This window comes from Antechinus flavipes, chromosome 3 (assembly GCF_016432865.1).
Source record: "Antechinus flavipes isolate AdamAnt ecotype Samford, QLD, Australia chromosome 3, AdamAnt_v2, whole genome shotgun sequence".
Classification (NCBI taxonomy): Eukaryota; Metazoa; Chordata; class Mammalia; order Dasyuromorphia; family Dasyuridae; genus Antechinus; species Antechinus flavipes.
The window spans coordinates 225,646,793-225,668,456 of NC_067400.1; the positions used below are offsets into that span (position 1 = coordinate 225,646,793).

The 21,664-nt window shown below is 40.7% G+C and overlaps 2 protein-coding genes and 1 long non-coding RNA gene across 3 annotated transcripts; all 3 read left to right on the forward strand.

Annotated features, from left to right (window-relative positions):
* The first annotated feature begins 23 nt into the window (after positions 1–23).
* Positions 24–1,035, forward strand: LOC127557123 (probable E3 ubiquitin-protein ligase TRIML1). Its single transcript, XM_051990565.1, has 2 exons — positions 24–917; positions 1,024–1,035. The coding sequence occupies exons 1-2, from the start codon at positions 24–26 to the stop codon at positions 1,033–1,035; spliced, it is 906 nt and encodes a 301-aa protein (XP_051846525.1).
* A 63-nt stretch (positions 1,036–1,098) lies between these two features.
* On the forward strand, positions 1,099–9,450 carry LOC127553693 (uncharacterized). The gene is made up of 2 exons (XR_007951806.1): positions 1,099–1,206; positions 9,331–9,450. It is a non-coding gene; the product is annotated as an uncharacterized LOC127553693 (long non-coding RNA).
* A 2,760-nt stretch (positions 9,451–12,210) lies between these two features.
* LOC127557124 (probable E3 ubiquitin-protein ligase TRIML1) lies at positions 12,211–13,496 on the forward strand. Its single transcript, XM_051990566.1, has one exon. The coding sequence runs from the start codon at positions 12,211–12,213 to the stop codon at positions 13,378–13,380; it is 1,170 nt and encodes a 389-aa protein (XP_051846526.1). The 3' UTR covers positions 13,381–13,496.
* The last annotated feature ends 8,168 nt before the right edge of the window (positions 13,497–21,664 follow it).

A 21,664-nucleotide genomic window follows, 5' to 3' on the forward strand; every position in this document is an offset into this window, starting at 1 on the left:
AGACTCTGTGCATCACTGGCAAGATGCTCCAACCTCACCTGCTGCAGAAAAAGATGGGCCTGAGCACCTGTGACCAACATGGAGAACAAGAGATGTTCTTCTGTGAGGAAGACCAGAGGCCCCTCTGTGTATCCTGCTTATCAGCCCCAGAGCACAAGGACCATCAAGTCCTTCCCTTGGAGACAGCTGCTGACAAGTGCAAGAAGAAGCTCCGGGAGAGATGGAACATCTTACAGAAGAAAGAAGAGAAATTTCAAACTGCACTGGACACCTTGAGAAGAAGAAAGGAGCAATTCACAGAGCGTACCTACACTTTGAAAGAGACAACTATTTCTGAATATGGCAAAATTCACCAATTTTTATGGGATGAAGAATATCAATGCCTGCAAAATCTGGAGCAGCAATCCAGAGTCAATGTGGTCAAACTGGAGGAGAAGGAGCATGAGCTGACCCAACAAATCCAGAATCTACAACAAGTGAAGTTTGAAGTAGAGGAGAATTTGGACAAGATGCCCTTGGAAATGATCCAGGATATGCCAGGCACTTTGAAAAAGAAGGAAGAGCTCCTATTGAAAAAACCAGTGCTTTCTTACATTTTCTGGCCTACCTGCCCTGTCAGAGGCATGAGAGAAATCCTCATGAGTTTCCACAGGGATATAACTTTTGATCCTGAATCAGCCCATCCTCATCTCGTCCTATCTGAGGATTTGAAGAGGGTCCAGTATGGAAGCATCTATCAAGACCTGCCTGACAACAAAGAGGGATTTGAGTCTGGTCTTGTGGTTCTGGGAGCACAGAAATTCTCCTCTGGCAAACACTATTGGGAAGTGGAGATGGGAGACAAGACAGCGTGGGAATTGGGCATCTGTAAAGATTCAGTCAGGAGAAAGGGGCTGATCTCCTCCTCATCTGAGGATGTAAGTACCCTCATCGGCTTCACTTCTGGAAATAGTTTCTTCTTCTGTACTTCAGACAAGAACTTTCTATTGGGCCGGCCTGTGCACAAAGTGGGCATTTTTCTAGATTATGAAATGAGGTATCTAGCATTTTATGATGTCCTAGATAGATCCCTGATCCACAGTCTCTCAAACATGGATTTGGAAGGGCCTCTTCGCCCTTATTTCTCTCCTTGTCTTCCCAATGAGAAAAGCACCCCTGGTTCACTTATCATTTGCCCCAAGAGTCCACAGTAGAGGGCTGTCACAGGTACTCGTTACTAAGGATGACTTTCTGAAAGGTGAATGAGTGTAACACTGCCAATGACACTCCATTTCTTTGAATTCCTGTTGAAATGGTCAATAAAGTGTGATTATTTAAACCAAGAAAATACTACTTTGTAAATACTTCTTAACAAGTATTGCTCCAACATAGAGCATAAGTTATGCTTAACATAAAAAAGTCAGGTCATTTTTTTTCCCTTTGGTGGCTGATCTTCCAGTACCTAATTTGGAAGGAGAGGGTGGTAGAAGAATAGGAGAAAAGGTAGATGAAAGAAACAGGGAAAGGAAAAAGTTCCTAGTAGACAAAGAGGAAGAATAGAATTTAGATGCTAAATGACTGTAGGAATAAATAAACAACCAAGCAGATAAGGAAGCAAAGAAAGAAAGAGAAGTTCTCTTGTTTGAAGGCCTAGGGAGATGGGTATGGAAAGTCTATTGCTCTGAGTGAGAGATCTACTTGAGGATCATAGCAGACTCAAAGATCTTATATTAAGAAAATATAAGACATGTCCAGGTATAAAGAGCTTGTGAAGAATTGCAATAAATTAGTCCTCAACTGAGTAGGAAATTGAAACAAGACATTTTGCCTAATAGACTTTCATTTTGTCATTCTGTTTTTATACTCTTCTTTTATAGAGCTTTTTGTGCCTCTTCTCAGAGGTATCCCATCAGAGGAATACAATCTGGAATATGACTGACAAGTCACCATGTGTCCAGGTTAAAGTCCATTTTAATTTAAATCCAATTAAACTCAATCTGCAATATTTTAAAAAATTGAAGGTGTTATGCCACAGTTCTCTTTTATTGTCCTGACTCAGTTTCCCTAATTATCCTGATTCAGTCCTGCCTCAGTTTGCCTGCTTCTCTTTCTGCAAAAGTTCCCCTCCCTCTTTTTCAGAATAATTGATAGAATATTAAATAATGGATAGAATATCAAAATGCCTCTCCCCAATCCAAGCTATTAGCAAATCAGATACTGTCTTATCAAGATGCCTTTCCCCACGTCTGGGGTGCCTCCTTCTCATTAGGCCATCCCCTTCTGCAGTGGCTCACCCCACCTTGTCGGTCCTGTTCCCACTCTCAAGACACTGACTTAGCCCCTGCCTCAGTCTACCCTCTTCATCTGAGCCACTTATATATATGTATATATGTCATTGAGAACTCTGATTGTTTGCTGAATTGTTGGAGATTATGTCTCATTCAGCCTTGGGACCAAACATGGATCCATTGGTCCCAGTATCTCTCCATTTAATAAATTATTAAATAGTCTCTAATCTGTGTCTTGCTCAGTTTCTCAGGCATTACAATACCATTTTGTTTCCTGGGGAATATAGTCTCAAACTTAGACAGTAGCTAAAAAACATTTACCCCACCAAATTTATATCTAAATGAGATTTGGTGGATGAACCAAGTTACTCCAAAAAGATAGAATTTTGAAAGTTGGGAGAGGGAAGAAGTAGTTGGGAAGATAAAGAGAGCTCTCTTCCCACCTTGAGATGAGGTAATAGAATTCTTTGGACTCCTACGCTTTAGTGGGGTTCTGAGTTGGGAAACCCTAAATCTTATGACTTTTGAATCTGTCTCAGAAAACTCTCCAGATTCTGACCCCTCCTTACCTTCTAGCCTCAGAAAAGTCTAGGATAATCATCACCATCCTTAATTCACCTGGAGATTACTCTTTAGTCTACTACCCTCTTACTCCTTAGCCTTGGGCTATACAAAATTGGATAAAGCTGTACTGTGTTTTTCAGTTATTTGCTATTTTCCAATTGGAATCTAGCCACTGAGAATTTTCAGTATCAAAATAAATCCCTTTTTTGTCAACTTAACTTGGAGAGTGAGACTTTTCGATCACATCTAGAGGCTAAAATATCCACAGTCCATTCTACATAGTCCCCACTCTTCATTCCACCCCATTCCCCTCATTCAAAACAAAACAAAAAAAACAACTGAATGTACTTAATCTCACAAATATGAGCTAAGAAGCAAAAGGGAAGGATATGGGTGTATAAATCCAGTGATCTTCAATCACTTTCAAGAAAGGTATTCTTTTGTTATACCTGTGACAATGAGTTGGGGACCCCCAAATGTCGTTAGGATATCTCATCCCTCAACATTTGGTAGCCCACACAGGGATCCCTAAAATTTTACATCCTCCTTGTTAAGATAAGCCTCTTTTTGCCCAAGCACATAGAAAGGCTTGAGGTTGTTGGGAGCTTCACACTCAGCAGATTTCCTTGACTAGGGACACTTAGACTTGGAAGTTCCTGTACTTAGCACACCTATTATCCTCTCAGCAGACCTATTATCCTCTCTGGGATGCCTGAAGAGGATGGATGCTATAGAACCAGAAAAAATCTAAGGCTTGTGGCAAAAATGGAACAATCCACCTCTGTCTCTATTCCTAAGCATTCTCCCTTAGCCTGGATCTTAAAAAAAGAGAGAGAGAAAGAGAGAGAGAGAGAGAGAGAGAGAGAGAGAGAGAGAGAGAGAGAGAGAGAGAGAGAGAGAGAGAGAGAGAGAGAGAGAGAGAGAGAGAGAGAGAGAGAGAAATTTGCCCTGAAAGATCTGAAAACTAAGAAACTTATTTTGTTTCAACACTGCTAGATAAGGGAACCAGGGAACTTTGGAGAACCAGGAAAAATGGCTCATAAATGGATCAATGAATTATAACACTATCCAGCATTTTGACAAGTGGACTAAAGTCCCCTATGTCCAAAAAAAAAAAAAAAAAAAAAAAAAAAAAAAAAAAAAAAAAAAAAAAAAAAAAAAAAAAAAAAAAAAAAAAAAAAAAAAAAAAAAAAAAAAAAAAAAAAAAAAAAAAAAAAAAAAAAAAAAAAAAAAAAAAAAAAAAAAAAAAAAAAAAAAAAAAAAAAAAAAAAAAAAAAAAAAAAAAAAAAAAAAAAAAAAAAAAAAAAAAAAAAAAAAAAAAAAAAAAAAAAAAAAAAAAAAAAAAAAAAAAAAAAAAAAAAAAAAAAAAAAAAAAAAAAAAAAAAAAAAACAACAGCAACTCAGTTCTCAAATCTTTTGTAGCAGAACCAAAAGGAAGAAGCCAATGTTCTTTCTGAGTTAAATATCTAAAAAGAAAGGAATCAGAAATAAGGTCCTTATAAAAATATAAACAAATCTTGATCCAGTGATTGAATCATAATCATGAAATGAGACAAAAGGGGGAAATGAAGGAGGAGGGAAAGCCAAGGTTGATACTTGTTTTCTTCATGGGAGCCATGGGGGGGAAGCAGCTTGGGGAAAAAAGACTTTGTTTGGAGGGAGGAGGGAGTCTTTCCTTACCATGTTTCCATCTCAGCACATCAGAAATGTGAGGTCTTGAGGCTTGCACATGATTATGTTACTGCTCAGTGACCCAAGGAGGAGATCTTTCCAAGTACTAAGAGGCAGGGAAGGAGTTTTCTTCTCAAGAGATGGTGACTCTGAAGTGTGGGATGAGAAGAAAGTGAGAACTCAGCCCTGAAGCAGACTGTGGAAAGTCCTATCAAAAGACAGGAGTTGTCACCTTTTTGAGGGTGGATTTAAGAGAGGTGTTAAGCAGGGGAAGAGATATAAAAAGGCTCACACAGCTCAGTGCCAGTATCTTTTGCTGCCAGAGCTCAAGGGCAGGAGCTAGCACTCTCCCTACCTGAAAAGGAAGGAATCAGAGGCTTAGGAACATACATGCAAGAGTTTAATTGCTAATCTCTAGTGAGGTCTCGCTTGCTTGCATCTGCCTCAGCTACCTCACTGACTGGGTAACTGAGAGTGCAGAGAGGGCCTTCTCCAGGGCAGTGAGGGGGCCACTGAAACCTCAGCCTGTATAGAGTGCAAGGTGGTCAATCATTAGACAAGGCGACTGGCTGCTGAGCAGGAACCTGCAGACTCTGTGCATCACTGGCAAGATGCTCCAACCTCACCTGCTGCAGAAAAAGATGGGCCTGAGCACCTGTGACCAACATGGAGAACAAGAGATGTTCTTCTGTGAGGAAGACCAGAGGCCCCTCTGTGTATCCTGCTTATCAGCCCCAGAGCACAAGGACCATCAAGTCCTTTCCTTGGAGACAGCTGCTGACAAGTGCAAGAAGAAGCTCCGGGAGAGATGGAACATCTTACAGAAGAAAGAAGAGAAATTTCAAACTGCACTGGACACCTTGAGAAGAAGAAAGGAGCAATTCACAGAGCGTACCTACACTTTGAAAGAGACAACTATTTCTGAATATGGCAAAATTCACCAATTTTTATGGGATGAAGAATATCAATGCCTGCAAAATCTGGAGCAGCAATCCAGAGTCAATGTGGTCAAACTGGAGGAGAAGGAGCATGAGCTGACCCAACAAATCCAGAATCTACAACAAGTGAAGTTTGAAGTAGAGGAGAATTTGGACAAGATGCCCTTGGAAATGATCCAGGATATGCCAGGCACTTTGAAAAAGAAGGAAGAGCTCCTATTGAAAAAACCAGTGCTTTCTTACATTTTCTGGCCTACCTGCCCTGTCAGAGGCATGAGAGAAATCCTCATGAGTTTCCACAGGGATATAACTTTTGATCCTGAATCAGCCCATCCTCATCTCGTCCTATCTGAGGATTTGAAGAGGGTCCAGTATGGAAGCATTTATCAAGACCTGCCTGACAACAAAGAGGGATTTGAGTCTGGTCTTGTGGTTCTGGGAGCACAGAAATTCTCCTCTGGCAAACACTATTGGGAAGTGGAGATGGGAGACAAGACAGCGTGGGAATTGGGCATCTGTAAAGATTCAGTCAGGAGAAAGGGGCTGATCTCCTCCTCATCTGAGGATGTAAGTACCCTCATCGGCTTCACATCCGGAAAGGAATTCTTCCTCTGGAATTCAGAAATGGGCTGTTTATGCAGCTCGCCTCTGGACAAAGTGGGCATTTTTCTAGATTATGAAATGAGGTATCTAGCATTTTATGATGTCCTAGATAGATCCCTGATCCACAGTCTCTCAAACATAGATTTTGAAGAGCCTCTTCGCCCTTACTTCTGTGCTTTCCTTTTAAATGATGAGAGCACCCTTGGTTCACTCAAAATTTGCCCCAAGAGTCCATAGTAGAAGGCTGTCACAGGTGCTAATTACTAAGGATGACTTTTTATGAAAAGTGAATGAGTGTAACGATGCCAGTGATACTCCCATTTCTTTGAATTCCTATTGAAATGGTCAATAAAGTGTGATTATTTAAACCAAGAAAATACTGTCTTCTTTGTTAATCCTTTTTATCATAAAAAGGAGAGGTCGTTTTTTTTTTTTTCCTCTTGGTGGCTGATTTTCCAGTACCAAATTTGGGAAGGGAGGCTGTTAGAATAGGAGAAAAGGTAGATGAAAGAAACAGGGAAAGGAAAGTTCCTAGTAGAAAAAGAGGAAGAACAGAATTTAGATGCTGAATGACTGTAGGAATAAATAAATAATCAAGCAGGTAAAGAAGCAAACAAATTCAAAAAGGGAGAAAATTTCTCCGGTTGAAGACCTAGAGAGATGGGTATAAAATATCTATTGCTCTGAGAGGGAGATCTACTTGAGGATCATAGCAGACTCAAAGATCTTGTATTAAATCAGAAAATATAAGATATGTACAGGCACAGAGGTGTTGTGAATGATAGCAATAAGTTAGTCCTCAACTGCGTAGGAAATTGAAGCAAGACATTTTGCCAAATAGACTTTCACTTTGTCATTCTGTTGTTATACCCTTCTCCTGTAGAACTTTTTGTGCCTCTTCTCAGAGCTATCCCATTATGGAATACAATCTGGAATATGATTGATACAGTCACTATGTGTCCAGGTTAAAGTCCATTTTAATTTAAATTCAATTAAACTCAATTTGCAATGTTTTGAAAAATTGAAGGGGAAAATGACTTTGGTCTAAAATGCATAGGTGTGAACAGCATTGTGTATCTGGGGATTCATAATATATATATTTTAAAAATTCGGCAAACCACAGTGGAGAGAGTGGAAGCACCTTAGGAAGTGGGAATTTTCACCTTTTCAGCAGCAAATAAAAGGACTTTAAAGGGGAAACAATTAAAAAAAAAACAACAGCAACTCAGTTCTCAAATCTTTTGTAGCAGAACCAAAAGGAAGAAGCCAATGTTCTTTCTGAGTTAAATATCTAAAAAGAAAGGAATCAGAAATAAGGTCCTTATAAAAATATAAACAAATCTTGATCCAGTGATTGAATCATAATCATGAAATGAGACAAAAGGGGGAAATGAAGGAGGAGGGAAAGCCAAGGTTGATACTTGTTTTCTTCATGGGAGCCATGGGGGGGGGGGGGGAAGCAGCTTGGGGAAAAAAGACTTTGTTTGGAGGGAGGAGGGGTCTTTCCTTACCATCTCAGCACATCAGAAAGGTAAGATCTTGAGGCTTGCACATGATTATGTTACTGCTCAGTGACCCAAGGAGGAGATCTTTCCAAGTACTAAGAGGGAAGGAAGGAATTTTCTTCTCAGGAGATGGTGACTCTGAAGTGTAGGATGAGAACAAAGGTGAGAACTGAGGCCTGAAGCAGACTGTGGAAAGTCCTATCAAAAGACAGGAGTTGTCACCTTTTTGAGGGTGGAGTTAAGAGAGGTGTTAAGCAGGGGAAGAGATATAAAAAGGCTCACACAGCTCAGTGCCAGTATCTTTTGCTGCCAGAGCTCAAGGGCAGGAGCTAGCACTCTCCCTACCTGAAAAGGAAGGAATCAGAGGCTTAGGAACATACATGCAAGAGTTTAATTGCTCATCTCTAATTAGGTCTCGCTTGTTTGCATCTGCCTCATCTACCTCACTGACTGGGTAACTGAGAGTGCAGAGAGGGCCTTTTCCAGGGCAGTGAGGGGGCCACTGAAACCTCAGCCTATATAGAGTGCAAGGTGGTCAATCATTAGACAAGGCGACTGGCTGCTGAGCAGGAACCTGCAGACTCTGTGCATCACTGGCAAGATGCTCCAACCTCACCTGCTGCAGAAAAAGATGGGCCTGAGCACCTGTGACCAACATGGAGAACAAGAGATGTTCTTCTGTGAGGAAGACCAGAGGCCCCTCTGTGTATCCTGCTTATCAGCCCCAGAGCACAAGGACCATCAAGTCCTTCCCTTGGAGACAGCTGCTGACAAGTGCAAGAAGAAGCTCCGGGAGAGATGGAACATCTTACAGAAGAAAGAAGAGAAATTTCAAACTGCACTGGACACCTTGAGAAGAAGAAAGGAGCAATTCACAGAGCGTACCTACACTTTGAAAGGACAACTATTTCTGAATATGGCAAAATTCACCAATTTTTATGGGATGAAGAATATCAATGCCTGCAAAATCTGGAGCAGCAATCCAGAGTCAATGTGGTCAGACTGGAGGAGAAGGAGCATGAGCTGACCCAACAAATCCAGAATCTACAACAAGTGAAGTTTGAAGTAGAGGAGAATTTGGACAAGATGCCCTTGGAAATGATCCAGGATATGCCAGGCACTTTGAAAAAGAAGGAAGAGCTCCTATTGAAAAAACCAGTGCTTTCTTACATTTTCTGGCCTACCTGCCCTGTCAGAGGCATGAGAGAAATCCTCATGAGTTTCCACAGGGATATAACTTTTGATCCTGAATCAGCCCATCCTCATCTCGTCCTGTCTGAAGATTTGAAGAGGGTCCAGTATGAAAGCATCTGTCAAAACCTGCCTGACAACAAGGAGAGATGTGATTGTGTTCTCGGGGTTTTAGAGCCCAGAAATTCACCTCAGGTAAACACTATTGGGAAGTGGAGGTGGGAGACAAAACAAAGTGGAGATTGGGCATCTGTAAAGATTCAATCAGGAAACGAGAGAAACACGCTTTCTCATCTGAGGATGCAATGACCGTCACAGCATTCACATCTGGAAATAGTTTCTTCTTCTGTACTTCAGATAAGAACTTTCTATTGGGCCGGCCTGTGCACAAAGTGGGCATTTTTCTTGATTTTGAAAAGCAACAAATAGCATTTCATAATCTTACATACAGATCCCTTATCTACAGTAAGTCGAATATGGATTTGCAAGGGCCTCTTCACCCTTATTTCTCTCCTTGCCTTGACAATGTAAAAAGCACCACTGGTTCACTCATCATTTGTCCCAAGAGTCCACAGTAGAGGGCTGTCACAGGTACTCATTACTAAGATGACTTTCTGAAAGGTGAATGAGTATAACACTGCCAGTCCCACTCCATTTCTTTGAATTCCTGTTGAAATGGTCAATAAAGTGTGATTATTTAAACTAACATAATACTGTCTACTTTGTTAATACTTCTCAATACAAAAAAGATATAGGTCATTTTTTTCCCTTTGGTGGCTGTTCTTCCAGTACCTAAATTGGAAGGGGAGGGTGGTAGAAGAATAGGAGAAAATGCCTGAGGACAATAAAAGGGAAGGGGGAAAGTTCCAAACATAAAAGAAGGAAGAGCAAAATTTAGAATGTTAATTGACTGTAGGAATAAATAAACAACCAAGCAGATAAGGAAGTGTGAGGGATGTAGAAGACCCTTACCCAAAATGACTACTCAGAGATCACTCAGTAGAAGGCAGAAAAGTTGTTTATTGAAAACCTCCGAAGAATGAGCCGTCCCATTGCGAGATAAGAAAGAGAAAGCTGGTGGTAGGAGGGCTAAAGAAGTAGTAAAGATACATAGCTTTTATACAAGAAATTACATCACAAGTAAGAGAGCATTGAGAAGGGGAGGAGGAGGCATCTAATTGGTTGTTGCTATTTGGGGAGATTGGAATGGAAGGTTTCTGTTTCCCTGAAATCTCCTGATTTCTAAGAAACAGAAAGTCAGGCCTTCAGGCTTAATCAAGCACACAGTGGTCCAGCTAATAGACTAAATATCGATAAATGTCATCAGCTCAGGTTAAGTAAATATGTTTCTAGCTGGCCAAGGCTCAAGTAGATATGAGCCTGCACATATTATACAGGTCATAGGGGAGACACAGAAATAATAAAATACAGAAAAAGAATTCATACATTCCTCTAAGTTCTTCACCTTATCTATTCCCCACAGAAGCAAAGAAATAACTAAAAGTTCTCTTGGTTGAAGGCCTATGGAGATGGGTATGGAAAGTCTATAGCTCTGAGTGAGAGATCTATTTGAGGATCATAGCAAACTCAAAGATCTTGTATTAAATAAGAAAATATAAGACATATACAGATATAAAGAGGTTGTGAAGAATTGCAATAAATTAGTTCTCAACTGAGTAGGAAATTGAAGCAAGGCATTTTGCTTACTGGACATTTATTTTGTCATTCTGTTTTTATACTCTTCTTCTTTAGAACTTTTTGTGCCTCTTCTCAGAGCTATCCCATTATGAAATACATTCTAGAATATGACTGATACAGTCATCATGTGTCCAGGTTAAAGTCCATTTTAATTTAAGTCCAATTCAACTGAATCTGCAATAATTTGAAAAATTGAAGGTGTTATGCCACAGTTCTCTTTTATTGTCCTGACTCAATTTCCCTAATTATCCTGACTCAGTCCTGCCTCAGTTTCCCTGCTTCTCAGTTCTCCAAAAGCTCCCCTCCCTCTTTTTCGGAATACTTGATAGAATATCAGAATGCCTCTCCCCATCTCAAGTTGTTAGAATATCAGATAACGTCTTATCAAGATGCCTCTCCCCAGGTCAGGGTGCCTCCCCCTGATTAGGTCTTCCCCATCTCCAGTGGCTCACCCCACCTTGTGAATCCTGTTCCCACTCTCAGTACCCTGACTCTGCCCCTGCCTCAGTCTACCCTCTTCATCTGAGCCACTTGTATATATGTCATTGAGAACTCTGATTGTTTGCTGAATTGTTGGAGATTATGTCTCATTCAGCCTTGGGACCAAACATGGATCCATTGGTCCCAGTATCTCTCCATTTAATAAATTATTAAATAGTCTCTAATCTGTGTCTTGCTCAGTTTCTCAGGCATTACAAAGGGTCAAATGACTGTGGGCTAAAGTTCATAGGTGTGAACACCATTGAGTATCTGGAGGTCCATAACATATATATTTTTTAAAAAGAGGGTAAACACCAGGGGAGAGAGTGGAAGCACTTTGAGCAGTAAATAAAAAGACCTCAAAGGGGCAAACAATTAAAAAAAATAATTTAGTTCTCAAATCTTTTGTGACAGAACTGAAAGAAAGAAGCCAATTTTCTTTCTGAGCTGAATATCTAAAAAGAAAGGAATCAGAAATAAGGTCCTTTAAAAAAGAATCTGTTAAAAAAAATAGACATGTTGATCCAGTAATTGAATCATAATCATGAAATGAGACAAAAGGGGGAAATGAAGGAGGAGGGAAAGCCAAGGTTGATACTTGTTTTCTTCATGGGAGCCATGGGAGGGAAGCAGCTTGGGGGAAAAAAGACTTTGTTTGGAGGGAGGAGGGGTCTTTCCTTACCATGTTTCCATCTCAGCACATCAGAAAGGTAAGATCTTGAGGCTTGCACATGATTATGTTACTGCTCAGTGACCCAAGGAGGAGATCTTTCCAAGTACTAAGAGGGAAGGAAGGAATTTTCTTCTCAGGAGATGGTGACTCTGAAGTGTGGGATGAGAAGAAAGTGAGAACTCAGCCCTGAAGCAGACTCTGGAAAATCCTATCAAAAGACAGGAGTTGTCACCTTTTTGAGGGTGGATTTAAGAGAGGTGTTAAGCAGGGGAAGAGATATAAAAAGGCTCACACAGCTCAGTGCCAGTATCTTTTGCTGCCAGAGCTCAAGGGCAGGAGCTAGCACTCTCCCTACCTGAAAAGGAAGGATTCAGAGGCTTAGGAACCTTAGGAACATACATGCAAGAGTTTAATTGCTAACCTCCAGTCAGGTCTGGCTTGCTTGCATCTGCCTCATCTACCTCACTGACTGTGTGACTGAGAGTGTAGAGAGGGCCTTCTCCAGGGCAGTGAGGGGGCCACTGAAACCTCAGCCTATATAGAGTGCAAAGTGGTCAATCATTAGACAAGGCGACTGGCTGCTGAGCAGGAACCTGCAGACTCTGTGCATCACTGGCAAGATGCTCCAAACTCACCTGCTGCAGAAAAAGATGGGCCTGAGCACTTGTGACCAACATGGAGAACAAGAGATGTTCTTCTGTGAGGAAGACCAGAGGCCCCTCTGTGAATCCTGCTTATCAGCCCCAGAGCATAAGAACCACCAAGTCCTTCCCTTGGAGACAGCTGCTGATAAGTGCAAGAAGAAGCTCCGGGAGATATGGAGCATCCTACAGAAGAAAGAACAGAAATTTCAAATTGCACTGGATATTTTGAGAAGAAGAAAGGCACAATTCACAGAGCGTACCTACACTTTGAAAGAGACAGCTTTTTCTGAATATGGCAAAATTCACCAATTCTTATGGGATGAAAATTATGAATACCAAAAAAGATTGGTGAAGGCATCCAGAAGGAACCTGCTCCAAGTAGAAGAGACTGAGATCAAGCTGTTCCAACAAATACAAAAGCTGCAACAAGTGAAGTTTGAAGTAGAAGAGAATTTGGACATGATGCCCTTGGAAATGATCCAAGCTGTGCCAGACACTTTGAAAAAAAAGGAAGAACTTGGACTCCAAAGATCAGCACTTCCTTCCATTTCCTTGCCTACCTGCTCCATTACAGGCATGCGAGAAATGCTTATGAGTTTCCACAGGGATATAACTCTTGATCCTGAATCAGCCCATCCTCATCTCATCCTGTCTGAGGATTTGAAGAGGGTCCAGTATGGAAGCATCTGTCAAGACCTGCCTGACAACAAAGAGAGATTTGACTGTGTTCTTGGGGTTTTAGGAGCCCAGAAATTCACCTCAGGAAAACACTATTGGGAAGTGGAGGTGGGAGACAAGACAGCATGGGAATTGGGCATCTGTAAAGATTCAGTCAGGAGAAAAGAGAAACATGCTTTCTCATCTGAGGATGCAATGACCGTCACAGCATTCACATCTGGAAATAGTTTCTTCTTCTGTACTTCAGACAAGAACTTTCTACTGCGCCGACCTCTGCACAAAGTGGGCATTTTTTTTGATTATGACAAACAACAAATAGCATTTTATGATCTTACATACAGATGCCTTATCTACAGTAACTCAAATATGGATTTGGAAGGGCCTCTTTGCCCTTATTTCTCTCCTTGCCTTCCCAATGAGAAAAACACCCCTGGTTCACTTATCATTTGCCCCAAGAGTCCACAGTAGAGGGCTGTCACAAGTACTAATTACTAAGGATGATGTTCTGAATGATGAATGAGTATAACACTGCCAGTGCCACTCTATTTCTTTGAATTCCTGTTGAAATTGTCAATAAAGTGTGATTGTTTAAACCAAGAAAATATTGTCTACTTTGTTAATACTTCTTAATATAAAAAGATAGGTCATTTTTTTTTCCCTTTGGTGGCTGATCTTCCAGTACCTAATTTGGAAGGAGAGGGTGGTAGAAGAATAGGAGAAAAAGCCTGAGGAAAATAAAAGGGAAGGGGAAAAGTTCCAAGTACAAAAGGAGGAAGAGCAAAACTGGGAATGCTAAATGACTGTAGGAATAAATAAACAACCAAGCAGATAAGGAAGCAAAAAAATTTTAAAAAGTTCTCTTGGTTGAAGGCCTAAGGACAAGAATATGGAAAGTGTATTGCTCTGATTGAGAGCTCTACTTGAGGATCATAGCAGATTCAAAGATCTTGTATTAAATAAGAAAATATAAGACAGGTCCAGGTATAAAGAGGTTGTGAATAAATTAGTCCTCAACTGAGGAGGAAATTGAAGCAAGACATTTTGCCAAATATACTTGCATTTTGTCACATTCTGTTTTTATACTCTTCTTTTATAGAACTTTTTGTGCCTCTTCTCAGAGCTCTCCCATCATGGAAAACATTCTAGAATATGACTGATACAGTCACCATGTGTCCAGGTTAAAGTCCATTTTAGTTTAAATCCAATTAAACTCAATCTGCAATATTTTGAAAAATTGAAGGTGTTATGCCACAGTTCTCTTTTATTGTCCTGATTCAATTTCCCTAATTATCCTGACTCAGTCCTGCCTCAGTTTTCCTGCTTTTCACTTCTGCAAAAGCTCCCCTCCCTCTTTTTCAGAATACTTAATAGAATATCAGAATACCTCTCTCCTCCCAAGCTATTAGAATATTGGATACTATTTTATCAAGATGCCTTTCCCCACGTCTGTGGTGCCTTCTCCTCATAGGCCATCCCCTTCTCCAGTGGCTCATCCCACCCTGTCAGTCCTGTTCCCACTCTCAGTACCCTGACTCTGCCCCTGCCTCTTCATCTGAGCCACTTGTATTTATGTCATTGAGAACTTTGATTTTTTGCTGGATCATTGGAGAGGATAGTCTCCTTCACACCTGGGACCAAACATGGATGTATTGGTCCCAGTATATGTCTCCCTTTAATAAATTACTAGTCTCTTATCTCTGTCTTGCTCAGCTTCTTAGGCATTACATTTTTGAGGGTTCCCATTGAGATTTGTCTGAAAATGAGCAGGATTAGACATAAGAGACTTTTCAGGCCTCAGGGTGGCTGGGGATCTGAATTCTTGGCATGGAGAGGCTGGCCCCCTTGGATTTTTTTTCCAGAGCTTCTGGGAAAGAGAGTACTTTCCAGCCACCAGAGCCTGGCACCTCCATTTCGGCCACTGGAAAGTAAGTTTGCCTTTGTGTAACTATCTGTTCTGTCTGTACCTGTTCTGTTTTGTATGCTGAAATCTGGATTCTCAGAATTATGAAATGCTGATGGGCATAAATTCTGGGAGTAGGGTCTTCTGGAGGCAGGGGACCCTACCTGGGTGTCTAAGACACATCTGGTTCTGTATGTTCTGGGCAATGTTTTGTTTCATGTTTTTGGCCCTGCAGTCGTGTAGTCATATTGTAATGCCAGAGAAACTGAACAAGACAGAGATTAGATTCTAATTTAATAGTTTATTAAATGGAGAGATTTACTGGGACCAAATGGATCCATGGTTGGTCCCAGGGCTGAATGAGACTATTGTCTCAAAGAATCCAGCCTTGAGTATTGGGACAGCAAGATTTTTATAGGATAACAAGAATAATAACATAATGGGGGAGGTACCTGCATGGGGATAACCTAATGGGGGGAAGCACCTAGGATGACACAATAGAGAAAGGTTACTGATATTCTAATGAAGTCTAAAATGGATAGACCTTTATCCTGTGAAACATTAAAAAGGAATATCTATAACCTAAAGATATAAAACCTTTATCTCATCAACCATTTAAGAGGGAATGATTGTAGCCCCAGGGGTTTGGAGGCAGAGCAACTGAAGTAGACCTTTATCTCATCAAACATTAAGAGGGGAAGGTTATAACCTGAGGCAGAGTAATTAAATAGGACAATTGGGAAACTGGGTCAGGACATTAAAAGGGAACTGTGGCACAATATATTAGATAAATTATTAAATTGTTCTCTAATCTCTATCTTGCTCAGTTCTCCGGCATTACAATACCATTTTGTTTCCTGGGGAATATAGTCTCAAACTTAGACAGTAGCTAAAAAACATTTACCCCACCAAATTTATATCTAAATGAGATTTGGTGGATGAACCAAGTTACTCCAAAAAGATAGAATTTTGAAAGTTGGGAGAGGGAAGAAGTAGTTGGGAAGATAAAGAGAGCTCTCTTCCCACCTTGAGATGAGGTAATAGGATTCTTTGGACTCCTACGCTTTAGTGGGGTTCTGAGTTGGGAAACCCTAAATCTTATGACTTTTGAATCTGTCTCAGAAAACTCTCCAGATTCTGACCCCTCCTTACCTTCTAGCCTCAGAAAAGTCCTAGGATAATCATCACCATCCTTAATTCACCTGGAGATTACTCTTTAGTCTACTACCCTCTTACTCCTTAGCCTTGGGCTATACAAAATTGGATAAAGCTGTACTGTGTTTTTCAGTTATTTGCTATTTTCCAATTGGAATCTAGCCCGCTGAGAATTTTCAGTATCAAAATAAATCCCTTTTTTGTCAACTTAACTTGGAGAGTGAGACTTTTCGATCACATCTAGAGGCTAAAATATCCACAGTCCATTCTACATAGTCCCCACTCTTCATTCCCACCCCCATTCCCCTCATTCAAAACAAAACAAAAAAACAACTGAATGTACTTAATCTCACAAATATGAGCTAAGAAGCAAAAGGGAAGGATATGGGTGTATAAATCCAGTGATCTTCAATCACTTTCAAGAAAGGTATTCTTTTGTAATACCTGTGACAATGAGTTGGGGACCCCCAAATGTCGTTAGGGTATCTCATCCCTCAACATTTGGTAGCCCACACAGGGATCCCTAAAATTTTACATCCTCCTTGTTAAGATAAGCCTCTTTTTGCCCAAGCACATAGAAAGGCTTGAGGTTGTTGGGAGCTTCACACTCAGCAGATTTCCTTGACTAGGGACACTTAGACTTGGAAGTTCCTGTACTTAGCACACCTATTATCCTCTCAGCAGACCTATTATCCTCTCTGGGATGCCTGAAGAGGATGGATGCTATAGAACCAGAAAAAATCTAAGGCTTGTGGCAAAAATGGAACAATCCACCTCTGTCTCTATTCCTAAGGATTCTCCCTTAGCCTGGATCTTAAAAGAGAGAGAGAGAGAGAGAGAGAGAGAGAGAGAGAGAGAGAGAGAGAGAGAGAGAGAGAGAGAGAGAGAGAGAGAGAGAGAGAGAGAGAGAGAAATTTGCCCTGAAAGATCTGAAAACTAAGAAACTTATTTTGTTTCAACACTGCCTAGATAAGGGAACCAGGGAACTTTGGAGAACCAGGAAAAATGGCTCATAAATGGATCAATGAATTATAACACTATCCAGCATTTTGACAAGTGGACTAAAGTTCCCTATGTCCAAGCCTTTATGGCCTTATTTCAAGATCCTAAATTAAGACAGCACTGCAGGATGCTGCTGATAAATTTTACTGGAGGAGAACTGAAAATAGATATTCATCTTCTAGATGACATTCTCTTTTCTACACTTCTAGGGATAAGGGACTCCTCTTCTACACCCCTATGCAGTCCTTATCAGGAGGCCTATGAATCCCTTCCAGAATCACTCCCTTATCAAAGTCAGGAGCTTATATCCAATAATATTTCTTCAACTTGGTTCCCCTCATTTCCTAGACTAGATTCTTAGACTTCCCAGCCTGCACTCCTCAATCCCTATCATACAAGGAGTGAGACTCATTTTCCTTCTCCTCACGATCCCGATTCAGGATCTCTACCCCTTCTAACCTCTGTCCTAAAAGAATCAGCAGACCCTCAGGAAGAAACAGTCAGGGCCAGGTGCCTTTTTCAATGTCAGATCTTTCCCAGATTAAGGAAAACTTGGCCATTACTCTGAGCACCCTACTAAATATATTGAGGGGTTTAAGACTCTCCAATTTGATCTTTCCTGGGAAGATGTTAATATTTGCCGATCTGCCCCAGATATACAGAGGAAGCTACAAAAATCAGCCTTGGGCCCTCAAACTGTCACAACTCATCTGTTAGAAACAGCTTTTAGTTTTTAATAGTAGGGACTAAACTGAAGTAGAGGAGGAAAACCAAAGAAATAAAGAACAGGTTTAAATTTTAGTTGCTTCCATATCTGGGAACCATAGGGGTTTGTGTTTCAGGTGTAATGGACAGGGCCATCGGACCTGAAACTGTCCTAGGAGGAAGCCCTTTGGTCCTTGCCCCAACTGCAACCAAGAGGGGCACTGGAAGAGAGCCTGCCCACAGGGACAAGCTGCCTCCCCCAATGCCCTGCCCTCCAGCAGAAGTTTGGGGCTTGGTCAAGCTCCCCCTCACTCTACCACAACAGCTGAACCTGAATATCCTCAAATGTGGCTGGTAAGACCCTTGAATTTCTTTTTGCTATGGGGTCCTCTCTGTGTTGCTCTGGCCCTCTAGTCTCACTCGCCCCTTCTCCCATAGGATAATAGGGATTGAAGGGAAGCTTAAGAATTGTTTTGAGACCTTCCCTCTGCCTTGTCAATTTGGTTACCTGTTGTTTAAACACTTCTTTCTTATTATTCCCTCCTGTCTTGCACCCTTATTGAGGTGTGATTTAATGGTGAAATTGGGGACCCAATTTTCACTTCTTCAGACCCACAGGTGACCTTTTTGTGCTTCTTTCAAAGCTCTCCCATATTCCCTCTGCAATATGGACCTCTGTCTGGGACCGAGGAATTCCTGTATGAGCTACCCATGCTGTCCCAGCTTTAATATGGCTATGGGATCCCAGTGTATTCCCCCATAAATGCTAATACCCAATAAAGCCAGAAGCTAGGGAGGGACTGCAAGCTCTGATTGAGAAATTTCTTAAGCACAAACTTTTAGTTCCCTGAAAGTCTCCCTGCAACACTCCAATTCTTCCTGTTAGAAAACCAAATGGGGAATTGATTAGAGTGATTAATGAGGCATTTATTCTGATTCACCCCATTGTGCCTAATCCCTATACTATCTTTACTCAGATGCCATAGGACACAAAATGGTTACCACTCTAGATCTTAAAGATTCCTTCTTTTGTACACTTTTGCGTAAAAACTCCAGTTTTGTAAAGCGTGAAACTCTTGAGTCAATGCATTGAGGTCAGTTCGAGCACTTAAGGCATATGTTTGGAAAATGGGCCTTCCCACTATCCTGTGCTGGCTCTATAATTGGTGTTTACAGAGAATTGTAGGAGCTAGAGGATGGAGTAAGATGAGCCAGGGTCACTTCTGGGCAGGAGACAAAGAAGGAAGGTTGAGGAGATTCTATGTCCATCCCCTTCACTTCTACCCACCACTGGGTGGTGTCCAGAAACCAACTGATTCACTTTCCTTAACTCTTGTAACAGACAATATATTCTGTCATATTTTCAAATCGAAAGCACCAGAGTGTTAAAAGGAGATGTGCAATAACTAATTGTAACCCCTTCCTCCCTTCTAATAAGATATTAGACTGGATTGATTTCTTTACGGGTCTCAATAATTAGCAAATATAACTTAATAGCCAATGTTATCTCTAAATCCAATTTAAGAATTAAATCTCCTCCTAACAGATTTACTCCTGCTTCTGGGACAAACAAAAACCTAGTAGTGGCGATCTTATTTCCTCACCTAAAAGTTCTCATTAAAAATTGGTATGTGAAAATTTTCTTCTTTTACTCTAGGGATCCCTTTAAAATGGACACTGAAGAAGAATCTCTCTGCCTCTGTATCCACAAGGAACAGCATATTTTCTCAGAAGCTTCCAACCTCTATGTTAACCCAGGGGCTCCCAGTTGTGTCTAAGGAAAATGAGCCCCAGAATTTCATAGTCTTCTTCCTCAAATCTCATGAGAGGTGCTACTCATTCCTCCCTTTGCAACTGATGACAATTTTTCCTGAAATGTCTCAGTTTTCCACATCTATGGCACTTGTTTTTTCCATTCCACTCCTTACCTTTCCATTTTCCCTTTTCCATATTTATCTCTCCCTTTCCTTCTCTGTTGATATGTGTGCCCCAATCTAGGTTCCTGTCTGGTTCCTTCTGATCTTACAACCTCCTTTACCAGAGAGAAGTAAGTCATCTACATACTGTAACAAATTCATGCTCCTTGGAAGTTTACATTTTTCCAAAAGACTCTAGAATCTGTCCAAAAAGATTTGGAACCTCTGTGAATCCCTTGGACTAAACTGTCCACTTATATAGAATGTCTGTTTTCTGCATTTCCCCAGATGAATACAAAGAGGTCCCAACTATCTTTAACCAAAGGGCAAGTTGAAAAAGTGTCTTTCAAGTAATTTTTGTCTTTTGCCTTTGTTTCTCATCTTCCCTTCAAACATATGCTTTCTGAGCTTCCCTTAGTAATTCTTCCAGAGGTTTAGTGGTCCGTTGTTCTAATTTTTAAATTTTCCTATTTATATCAAGCTAAGAATCAGTTACAAAGTATGCTTTAAATATCCCCTTTCCTAGGGAATTCTGTGGGTCCAGGTCAGAGTATTTTCTAAAACTCCCTCATTCTAAAAACTCCCAAGAGATTCAGTCTTTTCCAACGAATCTCAAAAACTTTATTCAAATTTTGACATTTTGGATACAGCTTCCTTAATGACATTAACAATCAATTGTTTAACATTTTTCATGTTACTTCGATGAGCTTGATTATTATGATCCCAGCCTGGGTCCACTTTGGGATAATTGACCTCAGCTGGTAGCACTCTTATTGCAGGAGGATGCCTCCTTTCCCATCCTGCCATTGGAGTTCTCATCATACTCTTCTCCACTCCAGTAAAGAAAATACTAAGGATTGACATTAATTCACTCCAAAAGAGCACATTTGGACTGGGTCTTTTATTAGCTATTTTCATCTCCTTTTTAAAGACCCTCACTTCATTGGTATTCAGAGGAGCATTTACAAATCCCATTTCCCCCCTTCCCCTTGTCTTCCCATAGAAACTTCTCATAATGTGTAATGCTGGAGAAACTGAGGCAGCATAGAGATTAGAGAACAATTTGATATTTTATTTAAAAGGGAGAGATTTACTGGGGCCAAATGGATCCATGATTTGGTCCCAGGGCTGAATGAAACTATCATCTCAAAGAATCCAGCAGTGAATATTAGATATAAGATTCTCTTATAGGGTAACAAGAACAATGACATAATGGGGGCGGTACCTGGATGGGAATGACCTAATGGGGGGAGACCCTAGGATGACATAATGGAGGGAGGTAGCAGAGTGGCTCCAGATATTCTAATGGTGTCTAAAATGGATAAAGTTCTTTGTCCCATCCAACATTAAGAGGGAATGATTATAGCCTGAGGTCTAAGATATAAGACCTTTATCCTATCGAATATTAAGAGGGAATGGCTATAATCTGAGGCAGAGTAACTGAATAGGACAATTAGGGAAACTGGGTCAGGACATTAAAAGGGAAATGTGGCATAACAAATGGAACAAAGGGGTGGGAGTTGGAATAGAAATTAAACCTGACTCTTTTGTGGTCTCTTTGTTTTTAATAGACTTAAACAGCCAATTCTGAATAAGTTGTTGGCACTACTATAATTCCTTCCATAACCTGGAATATAGTGTTTCCTCCCCCTTTCCCCCTACCAGAATTTACAGGTTAGTAGCAACTTCGGCAATAGGGGATGGGAAGAAAGCAGAAAGTGGGGGAAGTGGATCTTTAGGCAAAGGGGAGTCAAGGCAAGAAGAGGTGGACAGCTTTGGGCTGTTCTGTCTTTGTGGAAACCTTCTAGCAGGAATCCACATAGAACTTTTGAACAGGTAGCTTTGGGCTGTGCCAGAAGTTACTGTATTTGCAGATGGGAGGAGTAGGTTCTAGGCCTAGGAGAAGGGGAGGTATCTCCAATAAAATATTTTCCCTGAAAGTCCTCTCAGGAAAACGTTAGGGGAATAGGACTATGTTCCCAGGACTAAAGGAAAAGAAAAGGTGAAAATAATCAAATATTGCTGTTAAGAGTAGACTAAGGAATCTATCTTGGCACCCTCAGTATTTTGGCCA

Bases quoted from the DNA above. Each gene is read 5' to 3' on its own strand.
- LOC127557124 (XM_051990566.1), top strand. From the start codon at position 12,211: ATGCTCCAAACTCACCTGCTGCAGAAAAAGATGGGCCTGAGCACTTGT.
- LOC127557123 (XM_051990565.1), top strand. From the start codon at position 24: ATGCTCCAACCTCACCTGCTGCAGAAAAAGATGGGCCTGAGCACCTGT.